Source organism: Ostrea edulis, chromosome 1, assembly GCF_947568905.1.
Source record: "Ostrea edulis chromosome 1, xbOstEdul1.1, whole genome shotgun sequence".
In the NCBI taxonomy this organism is placed as follows: domain Eukaryota; kingdom Metazoa; phylum Mollusca; class Bivalvia; order Ostreida; family Ostreidae; genus Ostrea; species Ostrea edulis.
The window spans coordinates 4,240,056-4,264,136 of record NC_079164.1 but is presented as its reverse complement, the minus strand read 5'-3'; the positions used below and the strand labels follow the sequence as shown (position 1 = coordinate 4,264,136).

General features: G+C 34.5%; 1 protein-coding gene across 3 annotated transcripts in view; it reads left to right on the top strand.

The window, feature by feature from the left end:
• The window catches only part of LOC125664393 (uncharacterized), a 161,732-nt gene that overhangs the window by 112,298 nt on the left and 25,353 nt on the right, over positions 1-24,081 (top strand). The window contains exons 7-13 of one of the 3 annotated variants that reach the window (XM_056151064.1): positions 5,769-5,866; positions 8,755-8,865; positions 9,385-9,459; positions 10,263-10,376; positions 13,885-13,989; positions 14,132-14,590; positions 16,014-16,091. The exons of 1 other annotated variant lie outside the window; for it this stretch is intronic. In XM_056151064.1, coding sequence (XP_056007039.1) covers positions 5,769-5,866; positions 8,755-8,865; positions 9,385-9,459; positions 10,263-10,376; positions 13,885-13,989; positions 14,132-14,590; positions 16,014-16,091 — 1,040 coding nt within the window. Of the gene's footprint in view, positions 1-5,768; positions 5,867-8,754; positions 8,866-9,384; positions 9,472-10,262; positions 10,377-13,884; positions 13,990-14,131; positions 14,591-16,013; positions 16,092-24,081 lie in introns of all 3 variants that reach the window. One more of the 3 variants, XM_056151063.1, reaches the window with a different exon arrangement.

Below are 24,081 nucleotides of genomic sequence, written 5' to 3'. Positions count from 1 at the left end.
ACTATTTATCAGATTCACAGTTCAATGACAGGTCAGTATCACTATTTATCAACTCAATGACAGGTCAGTATCACTATTTATCAGATTCACAGTTCAATGACAGGTCAGTATCACTATTTATCAGAATCACAGTTCAATAACAGGTCAGTATCACTATTTATCAGAATGACAGTTCAATGACAGGTCAGTATCACTATTTATCAGAATCACAGTTCAATGACAGGTCAGTATCACTATTTATCAGATTCACAGTTCAATAACAGGTCAGTATCACTATTTATCAACTCAATGACAGGTCAGTATCACTCTTTATCAGAATCACAGTTCAATGACAGGTCAGTATCACTATTTATCAGAATCACAGTTCAATGACAGGTCAGTATCACTATTTATCAGAATCACAGTTCAATGACAGGTCAGTATCACTATTTATCAGAATGACAGTTCAATGAAAGGTCAGTATCACTATTTATCAGATTCACAGTTCAATAACAGGTCAGTATCACTATTTATCAACTCAATGACAGGTCAGTATCACTCTTTATCAGAATCACAGTTCAATGACAGGTCAGTATCACTATTTATCAGAATGACAGTTCAATGACAGGTCAGTATCACTATTTATCAGAATCACAGTTCAATGACAGGTCAGTATCACTATTTATCAGAATCACAGTTCAATGACAGAGTTACATATGCCTTCTCTTCTTATAATCATTAATAACGTGATTTTTATTAATACGTGACAGAGACGAAAAATAACAGTTTTGGACGATCTGTAATGCATATTTACAAAACATACCAGTGAGTAAAAAAATAAGCACATCCCAGATCAGAAAAAACTAGATGTGTGGGGGGAGGGAAGTATGAATCATATGATACATATACCCCAAGTGCCTGTGTGTTGTCACTGTCTGATGGGCGTATGTTGTATTGTTTGTGGTACTCTTGTTGTCACGGTCTGATGGGCGTATGTTGTATTGTTTGTGGTACTCTTGTTGTCACTGTCTGATGGGCGTATGTTGTACTGTTTGTGGTACTCTTGTTGTCACTGTCTGACGGGCGTACAGTCAACTCTCGATAAACCGCCACCTTTTGTTCTTATGAAATTATGGCATTATAACGAATTTGGCAATGAATTGAATTACTGCCATCTTGAAGAAATATAGTTACCGTTCTTTTATATGTAAGAGTTATCTTTCCTCTATTTACAATACTTATGTAAGTGAGCGATCGGGTAACATTCGGTAAACAATCCTGTCTCGTCTATGTTATAAATATCTTTCAAATCATAATTTTTCATTACTTCTATTGCCTCTTTCTGGCCATCAGTAATCAAACTCACATCAATTCCGGCACTTTCACCGCTTATAATTCTGGAAGAAATTCCATGACATTGTTTGAAACGAGTTAGCCACCCTTCAGAATATTTGAAATTGGATATTCCTAGCTCTGCACCATACTGTTTTCCCTTTTCAATTATCATATCCCCGGTAACAGGAATGGTGTTTTTTTTTTGGTCCTGACTTGCGTAAACCACATAAACAACGCCTTTTCTAAGTCAGTATTGAGTGCACTGCAGTGCCGTTTCCTGGCAGGCGAGCCTTTAGAGATTGGGTCAGTGTTGACAAGAATTGCATCCTTTGCTGCTAAGATGTCGCCTCTTTCGTGGCGAAGCCATAGCTAAATTGAAATGTGTTTCTATGATTTATAAACAACTTGATTACAGTTCATCTCGAGTTATTTATTCAAAACAGCAATTACTGGGATCCTTCTGTCCAGGTGTACGCCGGAGATCAATAATGACCAATTTACTGCTTCACTGACCACGTGCATCCATGGTGGTTTATCGAGATAATTAACACGTTGAAATTATAATGAAAACACTGTGTCAAATGGCGATAGCGAATTTGGCGTTTTAACGAGAGTTTTAAGTAACAGGAAAAATGTTTCTAGAAAAATGCGACGTTATAACGAAAATGGCGATGAATTGAGTGGCGATAATTCGAGAGTTACCTGTATGTTGTACTGTTTGTGGTACTCTTGTTGTCACGGTCTGACGGGCGTGTGTTGTACTGTTTGTGGTACTCTTGTTGTCACGGTCTGACGGGCGTATGTTGTACTGTTTGTGGTACTCTTGTTGTCACGGTCTGACGGGCGTATGTTGTACTGTTTGTGGTACTCTTGTCATCACTGTCTGACGGGCGTGTGATGTATTGTTTGTGGTACTCTTGTTGTCACGGTCTGACGAGCGTGTGATGTACTGTTTGTGGTACTCTTGTTGTCACGGTCTGACGGGCGTGTGTTGTACTGTTTGTGGTACTCTTGTTGTTGCGGTCTGACGGGCGTATGTTGTATTATTTGTGGTACTCTTGTTGTCACGGTCTGACGAGCGTGTGATGTACTGTTTGTGGTACTCTTGTTGTCGCGGTCTGACGGGCGTGTGATGTACTGTTTGTGGTACTCTTGTTGTTGCGGTCTGACGGGCGTGTGTTGTACTGTTTGTGGTACTCTTGTTGTTGCGGTCTGACGGGCGTGTGTTGTACTGTTTGTGGTACTCTTGTTGTTGCGGTCTGACGGGCGTGTGTTGTACTGTTTGTGGTACTCTTGTTGTTGCGGTCTGACGGGCGTGTGTTGTACTGTTTGTGGTACTCTTGTTGTCACTGTTTGACGGGCATATGATGTACTGTTTGTGGTACTCTTGTTGTCACTGTCTGACGGGCGTATGTTGTATTATTTGTGGTACTCTTGTTGTCACGGTCTGACGGGCGTGTGATGTACTGTTTGTGGTTCTCTTGTGTATCTCATTGTTGTTTAAATTGAGAGAAATGTGAATAGTTTGTTCCTGACTGCAACATCTGTTTGGCTGACAGGCATAGAGGGAATTTTAGTAAAGAACAGAAAATGTTGCATGTAAAATATGTAAATATGTTAGTGTTAAATGTTTACTTTTTGAATCCATTGTGCAGATAACAGCAGCTTGTGGTGTGTAAACAATTGATAACATCGTATTATAGTCTGTGTTATTTGTATCCACGTCAGCTGCTGGTACACATTAATAATTGATGTTTGTTTGATATTCGTAGGATTGGTTAACTATATATCGTTAACCGATTGGTGACTGTATTATCTGCCATAATACTATCCATCTCATTGCGATCCAGCCTCACCCTCCAACACCTCCCAAATGCACCAACATAGTGAAGTTGAAGTGTGTTGTAGTAACATACATATGTTCCGTATGGGACGTATGGGTTGTCCCATGGTTTAAAAATAAATAAATATAAATAAATAAGGACCATCGTGTACCAACACATCTGATGACTGGGGTACTGTCTTTTGATGGCCGGACACATACATGTGGTCGTATGTCATAAATCATAATGAAATAAAGAAGTAACTTATATTTTACAAAACTAAATAAAAAGTAAAAAAAAATTTAATAAAATGAATTATAATTTTTATTTATATAATAATTTTAATAATAAATTTTATTTAATTTATTCAATAAATTACAATTTAAAAAAATTGATAAGTAAATTAAAATTAAATAATTAAAATATTTTTTATTTATAATAAATTATATTTTTTTATTTATATAATAATTTTAATAATTAGTAAATATAAAATTAAATATTTTAAATATTTTTTTTTTTATTTGGATTCTAATAGAAGGTAATAATTAGTAATCGCACGAGTCTCCGTCCTTCGTCCAAATAAATCAAGATACACCGAAATAAATATACCATAATTATTACATAATTAGTAATATTAGTAACAGGTAATAGTAATAGGGATGTAGGTATGTATATACATGTGAAATAACTAAAATATATACAGAAAAGAATTAGGGTAGGGTCGCCAAAGAAAATTTTGATAATAGAGTGCTACTAGTTATTAGTTATTAATTATAAATTTTGCCATACAACAATTTTGAGATCGTCATTAGGCAAGAATTTTGAGGTCGATCGTCATCAGGTGCTACACCTCATACCCTGTACCATGTTTCTGTAGCTAGATCCAGCTTATAGCACGACATGGCTCCATAATTCTTATTCGATAGTATGTATTATGTGTATAAAACTGAAGATGCATAATGTAATAATTGGTGAGTTAGTACTAATGTTAAAATTGTATGACAGATAAAATATTAACCATAAGAAGTGGTATACTTAATTACAAAACATATAGATTTAATTAATTAATGAAAATACAGAGTAGATGCAAAATCACAAATCGCATACATCCAACAAGCTTACATATATTAAATATAATAGTATGTAGCAGGCCTGCATACATACAAACTGCGACATTGCATCTAAATGTTTGTCATAAAAAGAGAAGTTTACAAAATACATACGTATAATAACATACCTGAATTTTATGTATATTTGCATATACATGTACTTATAATATACCTGGATTTGATGTATAGCTGCATTTATACTTTAACATACATGTTTATATAAACTAAAACGATAAAAACGCAAAGTTTATATTCCTAATATTAATATGCTACGATACTTATATATGTAATTGTTTACATACTGATAAACATATAGATATACACAATAGAAAACCCGAATTATATGCTTATAGTTGTTTATATAAGTATAACACATGCAGTTGTTTCTATATTAATAAACATATAAAATTTAACACATTAATAATTGATCATATCGCACTACTCTGCTGGTACACATTAATAATTGATGATATCGCACTACTCTGCTGGTATACATTAATATTTAATGATGACTGGTCGACTATATCACGGTACAGCCATGTTCTGTATTTTCTAATTGTATGGACTACCATTGTACTGACAACCTGCTTATTGGACAGACTACCATTGTACTGAGAACCTGTTTATTGGACAGACTACCATTGTACCGACAACCTGTTTATTGGACAGACTACCATTGTACCGACAACCTGTTTATTGGACAGACTACCATTGTACCGACAACCTGTTTATTGGACATTTTTGAGATAAAGATTACAATTTAGTATTTATGTCATGACTAAATAATAATTAGATAATTAGATTATTAGATTATCAAACCCCGAACAAATCCAGAATTTTATCTCGTGTCCTTCAACTTAGAAAAAAAACCACCTTGCTGATTCCACCATCAACTAAAGTTTAATCATACCTAAATCAGTAGATAAAAGTCAAATTGTGCTTATGTAAATCAATAGATAAAAGTCGAACTGTTCTTATGTAAATCAGTAGATAAAAGTCGAACTGTGCTTATGTAAATCAGTAGATAAAAGTCGAACTGTGCTTATGTAAATCAATAGATAAAAGTCGAACTGTTATTATGTAAATCAGTAGATAAAAGTCAAACTGTGCTTATGTAAATCAGTAGATAAAAGTCAAACTGTGCTTATGTAAATCAATAGATAAAAGTTGAACTGTTCTTATGTAAATCAGTAGATAAAAGTCGAACTGTGCTTATGTAAATCAGTAGATAAAAGTCAAACTGTGCTTATGTAAATCAGTAGATAAAAGTCAAACTGTGCTTATGTAAATCAGTAGATAAAAGTCGAACTGTGCTTGTCACAGTAATTATTTTCAGCGTACTACAGACAATATGGCATTATAGTTTTCATTTTCAGTGTTGTGTTAATTACCTTTGGTGTAATTGTACCGCTAATAAGTCGTGAAGTACAATGTAACATTATAGTTTTGTTTTTCAGTGCTATGTAATTGTACCGCTAATAAGTCGTGAAGTACAATCTAACATTATAGATTTGTTTTTCAGTGCTATGGGAATTACTCTTGGTGTAATCTTGCCGTTTATCATACTGCTGCTGATTGTTGCAGGAATTCATCTGTTCAATAAAAGACGACAGACACAAGGTATGACATTTTTGTTATATTGTCATAGTGGGTCCAAAGTTATTATAGCAGCAATTTTTTTCTACCCACTGGTACTGGTACCGGTACCCATTCAATTGGGAAAAATAGCACCAAAATCGAACAAATTGGGAATTTTCTACCAATGTATCGGCAAATGATTTCAACTAAAAGAAAAGAAAAAAGAGAACAAAACAAGAAGTAGTCATCCCTTTAAAAATTTTTTTTACGGTAATATTTGCTGTTGTGGTACATAAGGAATCATCGTAGCCTCATTTTAGAATCGTCGTAGCTCTACAAAACATGCGCAAAAAAGATGAGGCGGTCTAGATATTTGAAGACTTCAAGAGAATAATTTGTATCAATACCTGCTACAAATTGTGTCCGGGCTGTTACTGTTTTGTCTTTTGCAGTAGGATTTTGATATTTGACATATATGTACCAATAAGTGATAATAACATGCAGATGTGATGGGTACCATGGATAGTGACCTTTGATCTTGAACTTTATTTTCTGTTCACACAATTTTTGAAGCTTTGTTGGGTAAATTCCTGAAGCCATTGTGCATTTTGTTTGACCATTCTTTAAAGATTAAGAAAATTGAAGAGGATGGTGCTGTATATACTGTAGTATATATAGGGGAGAGGAGAAAATCTGGCTGGACCGGGAATCGAACCCGGGACCCCTGCATTACTTGTCAGGTGCTCCAACCACTGAGCTATCCAGGCCGATATCCACGGTCCGTATAGCCCTAATTACGGTCCATATAATTACTACCATACCCTCCCTTGTTGGAAACCGTAGACGAGTTGATTGAGGCCCTTGCCTTTGATGTTTTATACTGTTATCAAGTATTAGAATTTATCTTAGATAAGCAGAACAGGAAAAGTATTACAGATTTCATAGCCCTTGGGACTAGAGATACTTTTAATAATACTCAGGCAACCAGTAAAACCTGTGGGGCTCTTACCTACTTATTGAAATCAAATAGATTTGATGATAATATTGAAGATATTGCTGGGTGGTTTAGTTCTGAGCACTGAGTGGTAGTGTTGATACAAAACATTTCCAAATTCTTGTCAGCATGTTGGGCTTCAGCCATTTCCTTTTCACTATATACTGTGGAGTCATTTGAATTCGCGCACCCCAATTTCCATGGATCTTTTTATATGTCATTAGTAAGAGTGCATAATTTCGTTTCTGGGAATAGAAACATATAAATTGTGTATTTCATTGTGGTTTGAAATTCGCATGGTAGAGGTAGCAACAAAATCTATGAGATCTAATGATTCCATTGCAAGATAATGATATTTCTACAATCGGATGACATTCCTCAATGTTTTGCCTTGGACTAGAATGATGCTCTGTCATTGGACAAAATGTGTCATCTGGGGTCGTATGCATAAAAATTGTTAAGTCCTTATATAAGCATATACTTAAGTATGAATGTCCTGCTTAGCAGGTTGAAATTGTACTTAGCATATTGCTTAGCAGGTTGCATATTACTTTTAGTAGAGAGGTACCAACAAAATCTATAGTATTTGGCCCCCTAAGAGATCTAATGATTCTACAGCAAGATAATAAAATGTCTACAGAATGACTTTTACTGTAGGTGTGGTCAAGCCTTCATGTTGTAACATCGTATCACCAGTGGACATTCTAGATGTCAGACTGACACGCCTTATTGTTTTGCCCCAGACTGTTACTGTAATGACAATATGTTATTGGACAGTGTGTGAAACTAACTTTTTAATCCTGTAGACATTCGGTCCACAATCATTATATTTCCTGTAGACCACAACAATTCCTATAAACCAAAATAAAAACACAAAAATTAGCACATGAAAACTAATTGCTGGAGATACAAGATATACCGTGGAACACCTTATATTACAGACATTAATTCATCAGCATTCTAAAAGATCAGTTAGAGCTTACAAGATTTTGTTTTAGGAAAGTTTGCACTCGGTGGGTCCCACATCTTACAGAAGAGATCTCTTTGGGATCCGGATTATAATAGGTCCTCAGTACCCCTTGCTTGTTGTAAGATGCAACTAAATGGGGTATTCTTTCGGACGAGACTGCAAAAACCTAGGCCCCGTGTCACAGCAGGTGTGGCGCCCGATAAAGATCCCTCCCTGCTGAAAGGCCGTAAGCACTGAGCATATATAGTTCTAAATTTTGCAGCCCTTCACCGACACTCCGTATGAGTGAAATATTTTCAAGAGATACGACAAACAATATTCAACCAATCAATCAGTCAACCAATCAATCAATCATGAATAACTTCTTGAATACTGTAGACATGTTTAATTCCACAGTTATGCTTTTTTTGGTTTATTCCATATACACAAGTTTAACTGTACTAGGTAAGAAATTCTCTTGAGTTGCGTGTAGCTTACATGACAAAACTTATAGCTTAATACAAGCTTCAAATCTGCAGATATATTTATATAGTTTATCGAACTCAAAATAGCTGTTGATTAACTTTGGTAGACATCAGTAATATTCGGAAATCGGACATATTCAGCATATTGTGATGCTGTCTCCCCGGCTGATGGTGTTCCATTTTCACATGAAACTGACAACGCTCTGTAGTAGATGTTGGGGAAGTTTGAAACGCAGACAAGACTGAGATGATTGTTTCTATCTGTACACAGGATTCATGTTTATTGGAATGTGATATTTATTTCCCGGAGAGGAAAATAACGAAAATCTTTCTGGATATAATGAAGCTTTGTTATAACAAATTGTTTTTCGCTGGCCCAGGAGTTTTACTATAACAGTTACCATATTTCATTATAATATATGTTAGAAAAGGAATTAATTTGAAATCATGTTTTAAAACCCGAAAACTTTCATACAATTCAATTTCACTTTATTTCTAACAGGTACAAGTCAGAGAGAGACAGCAGTGGAGAGGGGTGAAGGTGACGCCTTAATGAATACTGAAACAAAATGTCTGGCGGAAAATGAACAGAACCAACAACTAATAGAAAAAGGTAATTCTAGTGTTTATGTGTCCCATCCCCAATGCTCCTCCTCTCTCTGCTCATTAGGATATATGTTTTCTGAATTTGTACCATTTCTTATGAATCACTAGTCTAGAGTGGAAAACTTGAGCTCTTTGAGAAAAAATCCAGAGAAGTCCAGTTCTACAGCTACAGAATCAAGAGAAGCAAAAGGGACAAAAAGCACAATAGTTTACATATCAACAGTAAATGTTACAGAATATGAAATTAGGTGTGATTGAAATTGACAAAATGTTGTCATTCAAAATAAACATTCACCCTTGGGACTAAGTTGAGACTACAAAAGAAAAAAATGGGCTCAAATAGATTAACTAATTAATCTTGTTTAATAATCTTTATTTTTAAATTCGGACTTGCATAATCAACAAAGAACATTAACTATATATACTAGCTATTTACTGACATACATAGATGTTTGCGCTAGGAGGTCTTTTTAAGCATGATTTTCTTTAATCATTGGTTGAGGCGTCTGTATTTTACTCACTGCAGATGAGGGAACATCCACAGAAGATAAGGAATCGTCACCGCTCCTGGCAGAGAATAAAAACGAAAACCAGAGTGAAGGTCAGCTCAAAGGTAAGATTAGCATTTCTAATCTGTCATCCTTCTGTCCGTACCTCTGCACTTTCACATTTTCTTATCCAGTAGCTTTATTTAGCTCACCTGAGGTGAAAGGTCATGTGAGCTTTTCTGATCGCCTGTTGTCCATCGTCTGTCTGTCCTTCTGTCCGTCTGTAAACGTTTCACATTTTCGACTTCTTCTCCAGAACCACTTGGCCAATTTAAACCAAAATTGGCAAAAAACGTCCTTGGACTTTCAAATTTATTCAAATGAAGGGTCATGCCCCCTTCAAAGGGGAGATAATCACAAAAATGCAACAAATACGGTGGGGTCAATTAAAAATCTTCTCAAGAACCACTGGTCCAGAGGAGCTGACATTTTACATGAAAGCTCCTGACATAGTGCAGATTCAAGTTTGTTAAAATCATGCCCTTCACCCCCCCACCCCCCACCCCCACCCCCGGTGGTAGGATGAGGCCAAAATAGGGGATCAAAGTTTTACATACAAATATATCGGGAAAATTTTCTTCTCAAGAACCACTAGGTTAGGAAATTACAAATTTACATGAAAGTTTCCTGACATAGTGGAGATTCAAGTTTGTTAAAATCATGGCCCCTAGGGGTAGGTTGGGGCCAAATAGGGATCAAAGTTTTACATGCGAAGATGTAGAGAAAATCTTCAGATGTGGGCCAAGGTGACTCGGGCAAGTAATGTGGCCATGGGCCTCTTGTTTAACATATATAATTTTAACATGTAACAGTTATGTAAAAGTGTACCTATGAAAAATAATGTATATTTATACAGAGAATTCCATGAAGAATGAAAGGATCAGTGTATCTCAAAACTATGATTCACCTCAGAAGAATGAGTCATTCGAAACGCCACTTACTTCTCCAGCAGTTCAGACAGAACCTGACAGTAAGTAAATGAAAATTGAAGAAATACAGATATCAATCTGCTTATTGTTGAGCAGTCTGCTGATTAGCTCTCCCACCAGCAAAACCAACAAGGAACCACATTATATTAGTTTTCTCTCTGTCTATCTGCCTGTCAAAATTAAATTTTGGGACTTTTTCACCATGCTTGGATTTGGAAAGCTGTTTGATTTGTGATTTGCTTAGGTTGGTTTACAGGTGAATTTGAAGTTTTGTCACAGTTGACTTATCTTTTATCAGGTTTATGGGACTTTTCACTGTAATGCAGTTTTCTAGTTTCTCTGTATCGATTTAATTTAGGAAACTGACATTTGAAGTATGGTTATCTAATAAGCTTTTACAGTTTTTCAAAAATCTTCTTCTCAAGAACTGCGCATGGGTAAGAAAAACTAAATGCATGGTGATGGAGAGCAGGAAGGCCTCTACCAAATTTTGTAAATTTCATGAAGCCCAGGGTAAGGGTAATGACCCAAGGGCGGGGCCAAACTTGGTATATAGTGTTTGTGTGTAAAATACTTAAATAACATCTTTTGTGCTGTTGATACTAAATTGAAACTAAATGGATAGAGCAGGTAGTCTTTTACCAAAATTGTAAATTTGATGATCCCCAGAGTAAGGATTCCCACCCCGGAGTGGGGCCAAACTTAGTATATAGTATTTATGTGTAAGTTTGCCGATACTGTATGAAATCTAAATGTATACTTAGGAATAGCAGAAAAGGATGTACAAAAATTGGTGAATTTCAATCAAAACCCAGGGTTATGACTTAAGGATGAGTCCAAATTAGTCAAATGTTTTGATGTTTTAATGTTAATAACCTATTATTTAGTTTTTCATCAGTGTATGCACTTTTGAAGGCAGTGAAGGTTTAAGAACACATCTTGTTTTATACTGTTGCTGAACATTAGAATTTAGCTTAATAGATATTTAGAATAGGAATTTTTTTCTAGATGCCATAGCCCATGGAAGTAGTGATACTTTTTCACTAGTATTCAGGTGACTGATAAGGCCTGTGGGCCTCTTGTTCAGATAAAAGTTTAACTTTTATCATGCTTTGCTCTTCCAATTACAGTGTTTGAATGAATGTGAAAATTTTTGCTATATGACTGCATAATTTATATAGACGAACGTGTTTTGTGCAGTGTGAACTTTACATCTCAACATTGGTCAGTAGACGTGCTTTAACAAAGATGATGTAATCAATGTTTCTGATAATTCACCCACTAGGCGTTGAAAAATATGTTTTACTTCTACTTTTTTAACTTTGGCTCAAGTGAGCTTTTCTGATCAAATCTTTTGTTTTGATTTGATTTTATCTTTTACATGTATGAAATGTACTTTGTTAATTGCCGAGTTAATAGGGATAGCAATCAGACAGCATGACTATTGTTTCTGCTGAGAAATTTTGCGTCATACCCGGATGAATCTTCAAGCAGAGTTATTGTCAATTATTATGTTTTCTTTTAGTTTCTTTCTATGTATTCGATGTCATACGATTTTCAATTAAAGCACAGCATCACTATTTTTTTGTTTAACATTACTTTTTTGTTATCTTCAAACTTTCCATATATAGTGTAATTCTGTTTACTCAGAAAAATATTTCTTCATTTGTGGATTCGAACCCAGGGCAACATACTTGCTTAAGGAACACACAGTTTTACATACAGATATAATGGGGAATTCTTTAAAAATCTTCTGCTGAAAAATCACTGGACCAGATAGGTCTCTTGTTCTTTTTACTTGGCTGTAGCATGAGTTGTCTTTCCTTTTTATGTTGACTGTAGAATGCATATGAGTTACCTTTTCTTTCTGATGTACATGTTTATATAGAATAAGCAATGCCATTTATTTTTCTATGAAAAATAACTTCACATATATAATTATTTGCTGTTGAATTTACACTATTATTTTCAAACACTTGCACATAAATGAGTATGCATTCAATAATTATTTGATAAAAAATATGCCATTAATTTCATTAAAACCTTTTGACAATTTTACATAAATATCTATAATTCCAATGTTATTTATTACAATTGTTTTGATTAGACAAAAATAAAGGAAAGGGAGAATATACACATCAATAAATCAAAAAACGCTATGTGTACATACGCACATGAAAACAAATAACATAGTACGGGGAAACTATTCAAATATTTTAAATTGATAATACAGGGAGTGAATTGAAACTATAAGAATCAAACATTCTTTTTGAAGAATCTATTGGTGTGTAAACCCTGGACTTAACATAAAAGTGCTTTGCACTTTGATTCATTTTGTGAGTAAAATGTCCAGAGTTTACACATCGATAAATTCTTCTAAAAGAATGTTTAATCCTATAATAACAGAAGAGTTACCTCATTTATATGAATAAACAAATATAAATTGAAATAAATTTCATGTGGTACCTTTTTATACGCCCGTCTTTAGGCGGGACGTATTATGGTACAGCGATGTCTGTACGTCCGTCCGTCCGTTCGGGTTTTCTCATTATAATTTCATTTCCCTTTCACATATCATGCTGAAACTTGCTGTGTAGCTTCTTTGTGGGTCACTCTAGATTATACTGCAATTTTGATCTATTTCGACCTTTTTTCCAGGAGTTTTGCCCCTTTATTTAGAAATAATTATTATATATAGGGTACACAATTTGTCCACCCTACTCCTCCCACAGTTTTCAAGTGAGAGCCTTCTTATTTTGTGGAGTGTTTGTATGGGTATTGAAGATGTGCATGTGGGATGGATTTTGATTTTCTACAATTTTTGAGAAAATTACAGGTTGTTGAACTTGGTCTATGTGGAAATTAATATTCTATGGAGGATACATAATTTGTCCGCCCAACTCCTCCCACAGTTTTCAAGTGAGGACCATCTTATTTTGTGAAATGTTTGTATGGGTATTGAAGATGTCCATCTGTGGAAGGATTTTGATTTTCTACCATTTTTGAAAAAACTACAGGTTGTTGAACTTGGTCCATTTTGAGGAAATCTAGATTTTAAAGTTAAGACCCTTTGTTCATATGAAAGTTTGTCACAGCCTCATGATGGCTGATAATACCTGAAGCAAAGTTATACAAATTATAGCACAAGAAAAACACCCTACATGTATGTAAGCATTTCACGGGCGTATTATGTACTGTTTGCGGTACTCTTGTTAATGGATGTGGTGGGGCCTGAGACACTATTGTTTAATTTTTTTTTGGCCTAAAATTTGATAACTACCAAATTGATTTTTTTCACAATGATTAGTTATTCTTAATTTTAATGATTATATATATTAAACTGTTGACATAAGACTAGTCACGCATAATACTAGTATCATGCACATCACGTAGATTTGGGCTGGTAGGAGATATTTATCACTATACTTACAGAATGCTTGTTGACTCTGTTTGATTCTATTCTAGTTTTGTTTAATTACATGAATAGAAGTAATGTTTCCTGAAAACATACAATGAGCTTTAATTCATAGAATGTATTTAATTTCACAGCTGACATAGGGAGGACAGAAAACAAGGATGACAAGAAAAACGAAAAGAAAGAAGGGGAAGGATCCCGTGAAGGACGCAACTCTTCAGAAGATGTGTCACCTGGTGGTTAGTAATTAATGAATTTTATAAAAATAATGATCGCTATGTTTTTATGCTAATTGACTCTTTATATAGAAGTTGAATTAATCACTCTTGAGGACATTCAATCTTTGATTCATAATTTTAATGAACATTTTCTAATTCAAAGTAGGTGCAGAGGAAAAGAAAGAAGAAGGATCCATTGAAAGAGGCCATTCTCCAGATGTAGTATCGCCTGATAACGGCAAGGAAGACGATTCACATTCGTCTCCTGTCAATGATAAAAATGGTGACAATGGAAAACAAAACACAGATGTTACTGAGGAGGACCAAATTGAGGAAAAAGGTAACGAGGACCAGGATGTAAAACTGCATGTTACTGATAAATCATCGAACCTATCTGTCAAAACTGACTTAAATAATGAAATAGAGAGTGGCTGTAGAATGCATGCTGATGGTAGTTCTGGAGAACAAAATTCAGAGCAGAAGGATGTCTCAGTAGATACTACCCAGAATAGTGATAATCAGAATGATGAGGGAAGTGGAACTTCTGATAATACAGCAATGAAGCATGTGAATGAACAAGAACAAGAACATCAAAGTAATTTGAACAGCTCAGCAGATTCAGGTAGTGATCAGCACCCTTATTCACAAAATATCTTACGACTAAGATTAAAATTTACGAAGAGGGTAGTTCTTTTATTTTTCATTTCTTATAGATTTTCTTAATTAATATGAAAAGTACATCCATGGTTTATTAGACTTAAATACATACTTATGACCTTGTGATCGGTATTTGATTATCAGACAGAATAATTTTTTCACCTTTGTCGTAAGATTTTTTGTGAATAAGGGCCCTGGGCGGTAAGTCAAATACTCATAGATCAACTTGTGAAAAAAATTATAAATGATATAATCATTAAAAATAAGAAGGTCATTACTTTTATCAAGTGTTGTGAATCAGAATAAAGTTAAGAGATTATCTGACCATAAAAAATAACTGTATTTTTCCAAATATTAACATGAATTTGGAACACGATGTACATTTCGATGACAAGTATGTGTCTGGTCGTACATTAGCATACATTTAACGAGCAAGACTAGCGCAAATCCTCTTACCTATATTAACTGCTAATATATGATTGTTTATTTTAACTCAACACAAAAAATATGATGTTGCAATTATTGCTTTTGAGATTTGAACATTAGAAAGGGATGTGTGGTGTCTATGAAATTAGCATCTATTTTGGTAGGTCACCTGAGTTAACCATGTTAACCTTACCCCCTTTCAATCACCAAAGCAGGTAGTCAAATGAAAGAAAATTGGTAGCTTATGACCTTACAGTGTTTTTCGTGAATGAACCAAGGTCATTTGTCAGAGTTTGAGGTCACTAAGTAAAAATAGATAGAAATATTTGTAGTTATATTAGCTTTTAGGAGAGGTGGCCATGTAATATCTGAGTAATGTTGGAGGGATTTAGAATTGATCTTCACATGGATTGTGTTTGGGGATTCTGTTATATGTAGAGAAGAGTTGAGTTTGAAAATGGCAGTTATGACAGTTAATTTGATGGACAATGTAAAAGGTGGTCATGTGAATGCCATTAATGAACAAAAGTTTGAATATGTTATTTGCAGGAATGTATGATGTCACAGCTCTAATAAAACAATAAGAAACCTACAATGATAGTTTAATTTGGACACAAAAGAACAAACTATGACAGACAGTTTTCAGAGTCTGAAAAATGCCCACTTGCACCATTAATATGCAAAACTTAATTAAATTGTTTTGTTATATTGATTCAGGTGACTGTTTAGGACCACAGGGTTCATGTTAAAAAAGCTCAAGATTCTGCTCTAATAGGCAAAATAATGTATAGTTAAAAAAGCAAGGGAGTCTCATCTCATGACTGGTGTATTTTATACTAGTCTAAATGAATTATACATGTATATAAAAATATCAGTTTAATTTAAACACAGTTGTGATTCTTAGCTTCTTTGTGTAGATGTTAGTGAGGATATTTAGTTTGATGATTATATTTGTATTTCAGAAAATACATCCGATGAGATTAAAGATGCTGTAGGAATATTTGTCGACTCCTTGGAATCTATAACTAGGGAAGATGATGGTAATTATTATTGTAAAGTATCAAAAGTTAAAGAAAAATTCTTGTAAAAACTTTGTTCCTCTATTAAAGTTTAGTATTTCTTCATTTAGAATGGAAATTGCTGTGATGATAAATGAAAGTTTTTTACAGTGTATTTGTTGTGCATATATATTTATGTCTCTCCCCTGACGTCTCAATTGGAGTGAAATATTCTCGAGTGGGACGTTAAACAATATACAATCAATCAATCTCCCAGGGGGAGACATATTGTGTTTATACACCAGTCTATAGATGGGACGTATTATGGTACAGTGATGTCTGTATGACCGTCTGCCTGTCCATCTTACCGTCTGTCTCTTCGTGGGTTTCTGTTTCTAATTTCATTTCCCTTTCACATATCAGGATGAAACTTGCTATGTACATGTAGCTTCTTTGTGGATCACTCTAGATCTTGTTGCAGTTTTGATCCATTTTGAACTCTGGAGTTTTTCCCCTTTATTTGAAAATTATTGATTATTTGGAGGTTTTGTAATTTGTCTGGCTAACTCCTCCCACAATTTTCAAGTGAGGACCATCTTGTTTTACAGAGTGTTTGTATGAGTATTGAAGATGTGCATGTGGCAAGGATTTTTGATTTTCTTTAATTTTTAAGAGAATTACAGATTGTTGAACTTAGTCCATTTTTAGGAAATATTCATATTAGGCAAAGAAAGTATGTCACAGCCTGATGATGGCTGATACTACCTGTAGCAAAGTTCTCCAGATTATGGCTTAAGAAGAACACCCTATGTAAGCATTTTCACCCGTGTATTATGTACTGTTTGCGGTAAGCTTGTACTTTCTGTTTGTTCATCTGTCTGTCTCAAAATCTAGTGAACACTTCTCCTATATGGCTTATCGGGTAGACTTGAAACTTTGTACAATGCTTCTTTGCTGTTGGTAGATATGCATATTGTCCGCAGGATCAAATTATTTTCATGCCCTGCCATGAACATGGCCAGGGCATATAGTGTTTGTTATGTCCATCTTCTGTCCTTACATCCGTCCTTTAGTCACACTTTGCATTTAGCTTTGTGTTTAGTTCAGTTTCCAAGAAACTATTCAAGATATTTTCATCAAACCTTACATGCTGATACATATTGTTATCATCTATTCAACTGCATCAATATTTTTTTTACCTTGACCTTTCCTGTGACCTTCACCTCACTTTTCCATGTTTGATGTTTAGCTCAGTTTCAAAGCAACTATTGACAATAATTTTTTTGGAAAACTCTTTCACTGATACATATAAGTAGTAGCAATTCAACTGTGGTACTATATTATGACCTTGACCTTCCTTGTGACTTTGACCTCACTATTTCTTATTTTGGTGTTTAACTCAATTTCAAAGGAACTATAAACAATATTTTTATGAAAACTCTTACACTGTACAATTCAACCGTGACATTATTTTATGACCTTAACCTTCCCTGTGACCTTGACCTCACTATTTCCTAATTTGGTGTTTAGCTCAGTTTCAAAGCAATTATTGAAGAATTTTTTTGTCCCCAGTGATTTTTTTTGGGCCAAAATGCCACCGATATTCGGCTGTTTCCCCTCACTAAAATTAGCTATTTTTTCCCAATTATATATATATATGTTTTTCCCAATTTCAAATCTAGGGAAAGTAGGTCATTTTAAAACAAGGTTACCGTATATTGCTGACAAAGAGTAAATACGTTTTTTTTCTTCAGTTTTATTCTCCAAACCACTGCACATGCAAAAGGTTTTGTAAAGAATATGTAAAACAATAGAGGCATCCATATAAGCAGATATGCAGCGAAGTATATAGTTTCCAGATACACATTAAAGCCATATTGTTGACAATTTAGTTTGACCGCCATTATATGTAGGGTCAGGCTAATGACAGGAAGTGGCCAACAGTATAGGGTTTTACTAAAATCCAAAAAATACAAACAGGAGAGACATTCTGGAAACTTGATTATTAATATAATATTTACAAGATTATGGGTACAAATGCAGGTGAATTGATAATTTATTAATTTCTTTATGAAATTAGACAATAAGTATTTCTTAGAAAAAGTAAATAATATCTATACAACATGTGACTTCCAATACATATTTAATGTTAAATAATGATTTATTTTATGATTTTAAATCAGATCTGAAATAAACTTCAAACAAAAAAATTGTTATTTGATTATCTTATGCATCTTTACCATTTTAATTTACTATGAATTATTTTCCCCAATTTGAGGAAAATGTCGCTAATTTTTCCCAATTCAAAAGGAGGGTGGTAGTTTGAAAGACAAAAAAAATCACTGGTCCCTTTCTGAATATGGCCAGGGCATATAGTAGAGGAGCAGATTCACAAGTCAAATTTTAATTGAATTGGTGTTTGTCATCCATGTATGTAAATAAGGATCAGCATTTCATGTGAGTATATTTTTATGCCCCCTTCAAAGAAGAGGGGCATATTGCTTTGCACCTGTCGGTCGGTCAGTATGTCGGTTGGTTAGTAGACCACATGTTGTCCACTCAATATCTTGAGAACCATTCACTTGATCATAATGATATTTGATATGTGGGTTGGTTATGAGTAGAAGAGGACCCCTGTTGTTTTTCAGGTCAAAAGGGCAAAGGTCAATCTACTCTGGACATAGGAAGACATTGTCCGCTCAATATCTTGAGAACCCTTTGCTTGACAGACATTAAACTTGGTACACTGGTACATCCTAAGGAGTAGATGACCCTATTGATTTTGAGGTCATATGGTCAAAGGTCAAGGGTTAAACTGGACATAGGAATATACTGACCAGTCAATTGTCTAGTGAACCCTCTGCTTGATAGACATCAATCTGGGTACACTGGTACATCTTAAGAGGAAGATGACCCCTATTGATTTTGAGGTCACATGGTCAAAGGTCAAGGGTTAAACTGGACATAGTAATATATTGCCTCCTATATTTTAGAATTAGTTGCTTGATTGACACCAAACTTGGTACACTGGTGCAGCATAAGGAGTAGATGACGCCTATTGATTTTTGGGTCACATGGTCAAATCACTCTTGACATAGGAAGATATTGTTTGCTCAATATTTTGAATTGGTGATACTACTATCAATTAAATGATGCATGTGTATAACCCGATTCAATTTTGAACCATGAGGGACTTGTATGTTTTACAAACATCTCTTGTATTCTTTTTTTCAGAAGTAATTTTGATTATTGATAACCTTTCTATTGATAGCGAGGCAACATTTAACCAATGAAAATTGTTATTTATCTTTATAGAAATTTTCTTAAAATTTTGGTCAATTTGAATGAAATGAATGGGTGATACTTGATTTGAATAGTTTAAAGATTAAAACAATTTGAAGAAAGGCGACTTTTTTTTACTATAACACTTCATAATGGAGAGTGTTAGAAAGGTTTTCCTTTGTTATGTGGGATATGACTTGTAAATGTTACGGGGTTGCAAACCGGTTCTAATGACCACACAGACCATCTGTGACAGGTTATGAGTTTATTGAAGAAATAAATCTATTTCTGACATGTAAATAGCAGCTCTGAAACATAACAAACAATTATAACAGGCTGTCCAGCGGCCCTAAAATTCCTAAAAATTCCTAATTTTTTTCAGTTTTGCTAAAATTCCTAAAAAAATGTAAAATTCAAGGGGAAATCCTAAAAAAGCCCTTATTTTTCATGTCAATTCCTACTTTTTTATCAGTCTTGAAAAATCAAAATGCAATCATACAAAATGTGTGTTATCAACGTAGATTGCAGTTCTTATTCAGATAATGCTGATGCAGTGAAAGGCAGTTGACCTGTGGATCCATGTGTCAAGCTTGTTTATTGGTTGTGACTTTGTGATAAAGAGTTGAGATTTTAGGTTATAGCCAATAATAACTGAGACCATGGAACACTGGAATACGCCCTTCCCGTACTTACATCTTATTTGTGTGTCATGTGAGTTTCTTTATTGTCAAATTTGACAAGGTAAGTCCTTTTAAATAATTAAAACTTCTGCAATTTGGTTAAAAATTCCTAATTTTAGCCCTAATTTAGCCCTAATTTTTTAAAATTTTACCCCTAAAATTTGCCCTTATTTTTTGTCCAAGGGTGCTGGACAGCCTGTTATAAGCATACACAATCACACACCACATAAAATATACAAATACTTGGGAAATAATTTCAATACAATGAACACAAAATTACTCATCCATTATTTTGTGTAAAGTTTAAGAAATTTTATAAAATAACATTAAAATCTCAAAATGAGGCTCTTTACCCATAATGCATTTAAATATAATAATCTTATCATTTATGACATTTATGCAAACTAAATGGTAAAGTACACATCGAACACACACAAAAGAAATTATATGACAAATACAAGTTAGGCATCACAGAAATACATTTTGGTACCAGAGCCAAAATATCAAAAATAGGAAGATAACTGATTTTCAAGGAACCTGTATAAAATATTAATTCTATTTTACTCCTTTGTTAAATATGAAATAAAGTACATAATTTCATTTCTTTCATTCATTAACACATTCACACTAATTAATATGTTAAGATTCATTTTCTTACCTCAAGTCAGAAAAAAGATGTCAAAAGATATGCAGGGAAAACCACCCTTCAACACTCTGCAAGTGAATACAACTGATTATCTAAAAATCCAACAGAACTCACAAAACCCATGACATATAACCTTTGACACTAAGCCTAGCCAACCAAAATGAACTAAATAGACCATGAACAACAACTGCATGCATGGTTTCATCATAAGGAAAGCCATTAAAGTCATAATTACATTACTACATATCTAAATAGAGAAATATGGAAGACCATTATAGAATCCAATAAAAGTTTATGTTTTGCAACTTACATATTTTATTTACACTAAAAATAAAATAAATTATTGATATTAATTCACCCTACTACATAAACAACTGAAATTTAACTATTTTAAGGTAGCTCACTACACTAAAGCTTATACTCTGTATAACACATGTCAGAAGATGGCGATTTGAATGTTTTGTGAAAATGTTTGTATCAATCGATTTGTTTGTCTATCATCGTAGCTCAGTGGTTAAAGCATTGGGCTGGTGAAACGCAGATCTTGAGTTCAAATCCCCCAGAGTCTTATATTCATATGTAGAAATAATTTTTTGAAAATCAATTTTTATCCAAATTTGTATATTTTTTGCCTTTTTGGCATATATACTTATTGCATATACCATAATATCTTTTATAATTAAATCAATTTGTAATTTGTAGGCCAACAATAGCTATTTAAGATGACTCACTACACCCAAAAATAGTCTCTCAAATCAGTACAAATTGATTTAATTTGTAGTGATTTGAGAGACTATTTTTGGGTGTAGTGAGCCACCTTAAAGGTTTTAGAGTTACATGTAATAACAATAGACTAGAGTACTTCAAAGGTTCTCCTTACATTGTATACAGTTGTGATATGACTTGAACATTACCCAGATTTACCGGTATAAAAGCTAGCAACACACCAGACTAAGTTCACTAAACGTTTGAACCCTGATACACAACAAAGTGTATTCCCTATTAGTAGTATAAGGCCTCCCGATAGGGGGTTCAACTGAGTGCACTTTTTATGCAAATGAGGTCAAGCAAGGGTGGCTTTTGATTGGTCAAGCGGTGTCGGGGTCAACGGAGTGGTTCAATATCTAGGACGGGGTCAACTTGCGGACCCCAGCAGGGGTTGTAGGCCGGGTGTCGGGTTAATAGGCTGGCCTATTGCCGCTGGTCTAATTTTAGCTCTATTATGCGGTACTTTCGCTTTGAGTTCCTGGAAAAGGAACCTGGAGGTATTTTTCTGAAAATCGGTATAAAATCCTGTGAAATCCTGTGTATTCCTGTGTATTTCTATGTATTCCTGTGTATTAAATCTAAAGAATAACACAAGGTTTTAAGTTGACATGTTTATTAAATAAACAATTTAATTAATTTAGAGTGTTATTGACGTTGTAGAAAAACCTGCTTTTCTATGACGTCACAATAAGTATATAAACGCAATACACAATTCGCGTTTTCACTTTCATCACCATGTCTGAGCGAATACCTAACGACTTACGGAATAGCAGAAATGGGCTCCCACTAAAGAAGAACAGTGGTTGAAAGTTTACACATTTATTAAATGAACACACATTTATCAAATCAACAATTTATAAAGTCCCTAGAAACACAGCACTTTCGTTTTCATTTCTCGGAAACGCGGCTATTTTCTGAAAATCGCTTTGACTTTGTTTTGTAAACAATGAGCTCAGCAATTCGGTAGTTCTATATAACATGCAAAGAGTTTATGCATATGTTCACTAAATTGTGTGGTTTGAGTCAGATCTTTCTGCATTAGGCCTTTATTTTGTATTGAATCTTATGTGATTGATTGATTTTTTATTGTTGAACTGGAGAATGTTTCACTCATAAGGAGACGTCATTACTGCCCGTGAAGGACTTCAAAATTTAGGCCTATGCTCGGCGCTTACGGCCTTTGAGCAGGGAGGGATCTCTATCGTGCCACACCTGCTGTGACACGGGACCTCGGTTTTTGCGATCTCAACCGAAAGACCGCCCCATTTAGTCGCCTCTTACGACAAGCAAGGGGAAGTGGGGACTTATTCGAACCCGGATCCCATATAGTTTTACGCTAAATATTTAAATATAATTCATTTTTACTCTAGAAGTACTTTGGACCTAAACTCTATTATGGATATAGCAGAACAGTTTTATAGTTATGAAAACAACTATCTGTGCACTTCGCACCCTATGAGATCACAACGAAAAAGTACGTCACGACGTACATCTTACAATTCATGTCTATATGTTGTCGTTATATTGACAGGTGTTATCAAGTGATAAGCCGTATACGTGAAAAAAAATTCTTGTCAAATAATATATTATTTCAATTTCGTATCAAATCGCTCAACATTTTTATATTTGCGCGAAGGTCATAATTCATATTGTGACCTTGAAATCGCCCCTCTATTTTCTCCCGATCATCACTACGTTATGTAAGGAAATCTAATTTACATAATTATTGCGAGCAGTGTGTAAAGGGGTAACGATATACGGTGTATGGTGGTGTATAAAGTGTATATATTTATATTCCTGTTACCAAAGGAAGGGTTAGGCCAAACTTCTGACACCTAAAGAAACCCCCCTTTCCCCATCTGATTATGTCTAACATACTCTTGAAAATGAAAAAGAGTATCCTGCATTAGATGCATTTTAAACTTCCTTTTATCGGAGCACTTGCTCTCTCTATAGATCTGGGTTTTTACTATATCAATTATCTTCTTTTTTTTTTAAATATAGGAAGTCTCATAATTGTTCATGAAAAAGTGAAGATAATGAACAATCTTATAATGATTACACAATTGAGAGTAGGGTAAACACGGATCCTTGTTAAAGTAAATATGAGTGGTGGCAACTGCGGTGCCAGTAGTCGTGTTCATGAGAATGTGAGGGGTGGTATGTGGTACATAATTGGTGGTATATGATGTTAACGAAAATTTGAGTGGTGTTATGGTGGTGAAACATGCAAACTAATAACGCTAAATCAATCTCTAATTAATATTATGGAAAGAAATGCAAAATTAAGGACCTACATAGGTGATAGTGTGAGTAGTGTTAAAGAAACCCTAAGTCATGGGAACTGGTGTGGCAATAGTGGGGAGTAGGTGTTATTTACCGTATAAGTGGTAGTGTGTGGTGTACAAGTGGTGGTATGTGGTGTTAATAAAATGTGGGTGTTAGTATGGTGGTGACACACGCAAACTAATAACGGTAGATCGATCTCTTTCATCAATATTGTTATGCAAAGAAATGCATAACTTTGGACCTATATGGGTAGTGATGTGAGTTATGTTAAAGAAGATGTAAGTGATGGTATCTGGTGTGCCAGTAGTGGTGTACAGTTGGTGGTATGGGGTGTATAGGTGGTGTGTAAGTGGTGAATAGGTGGTGG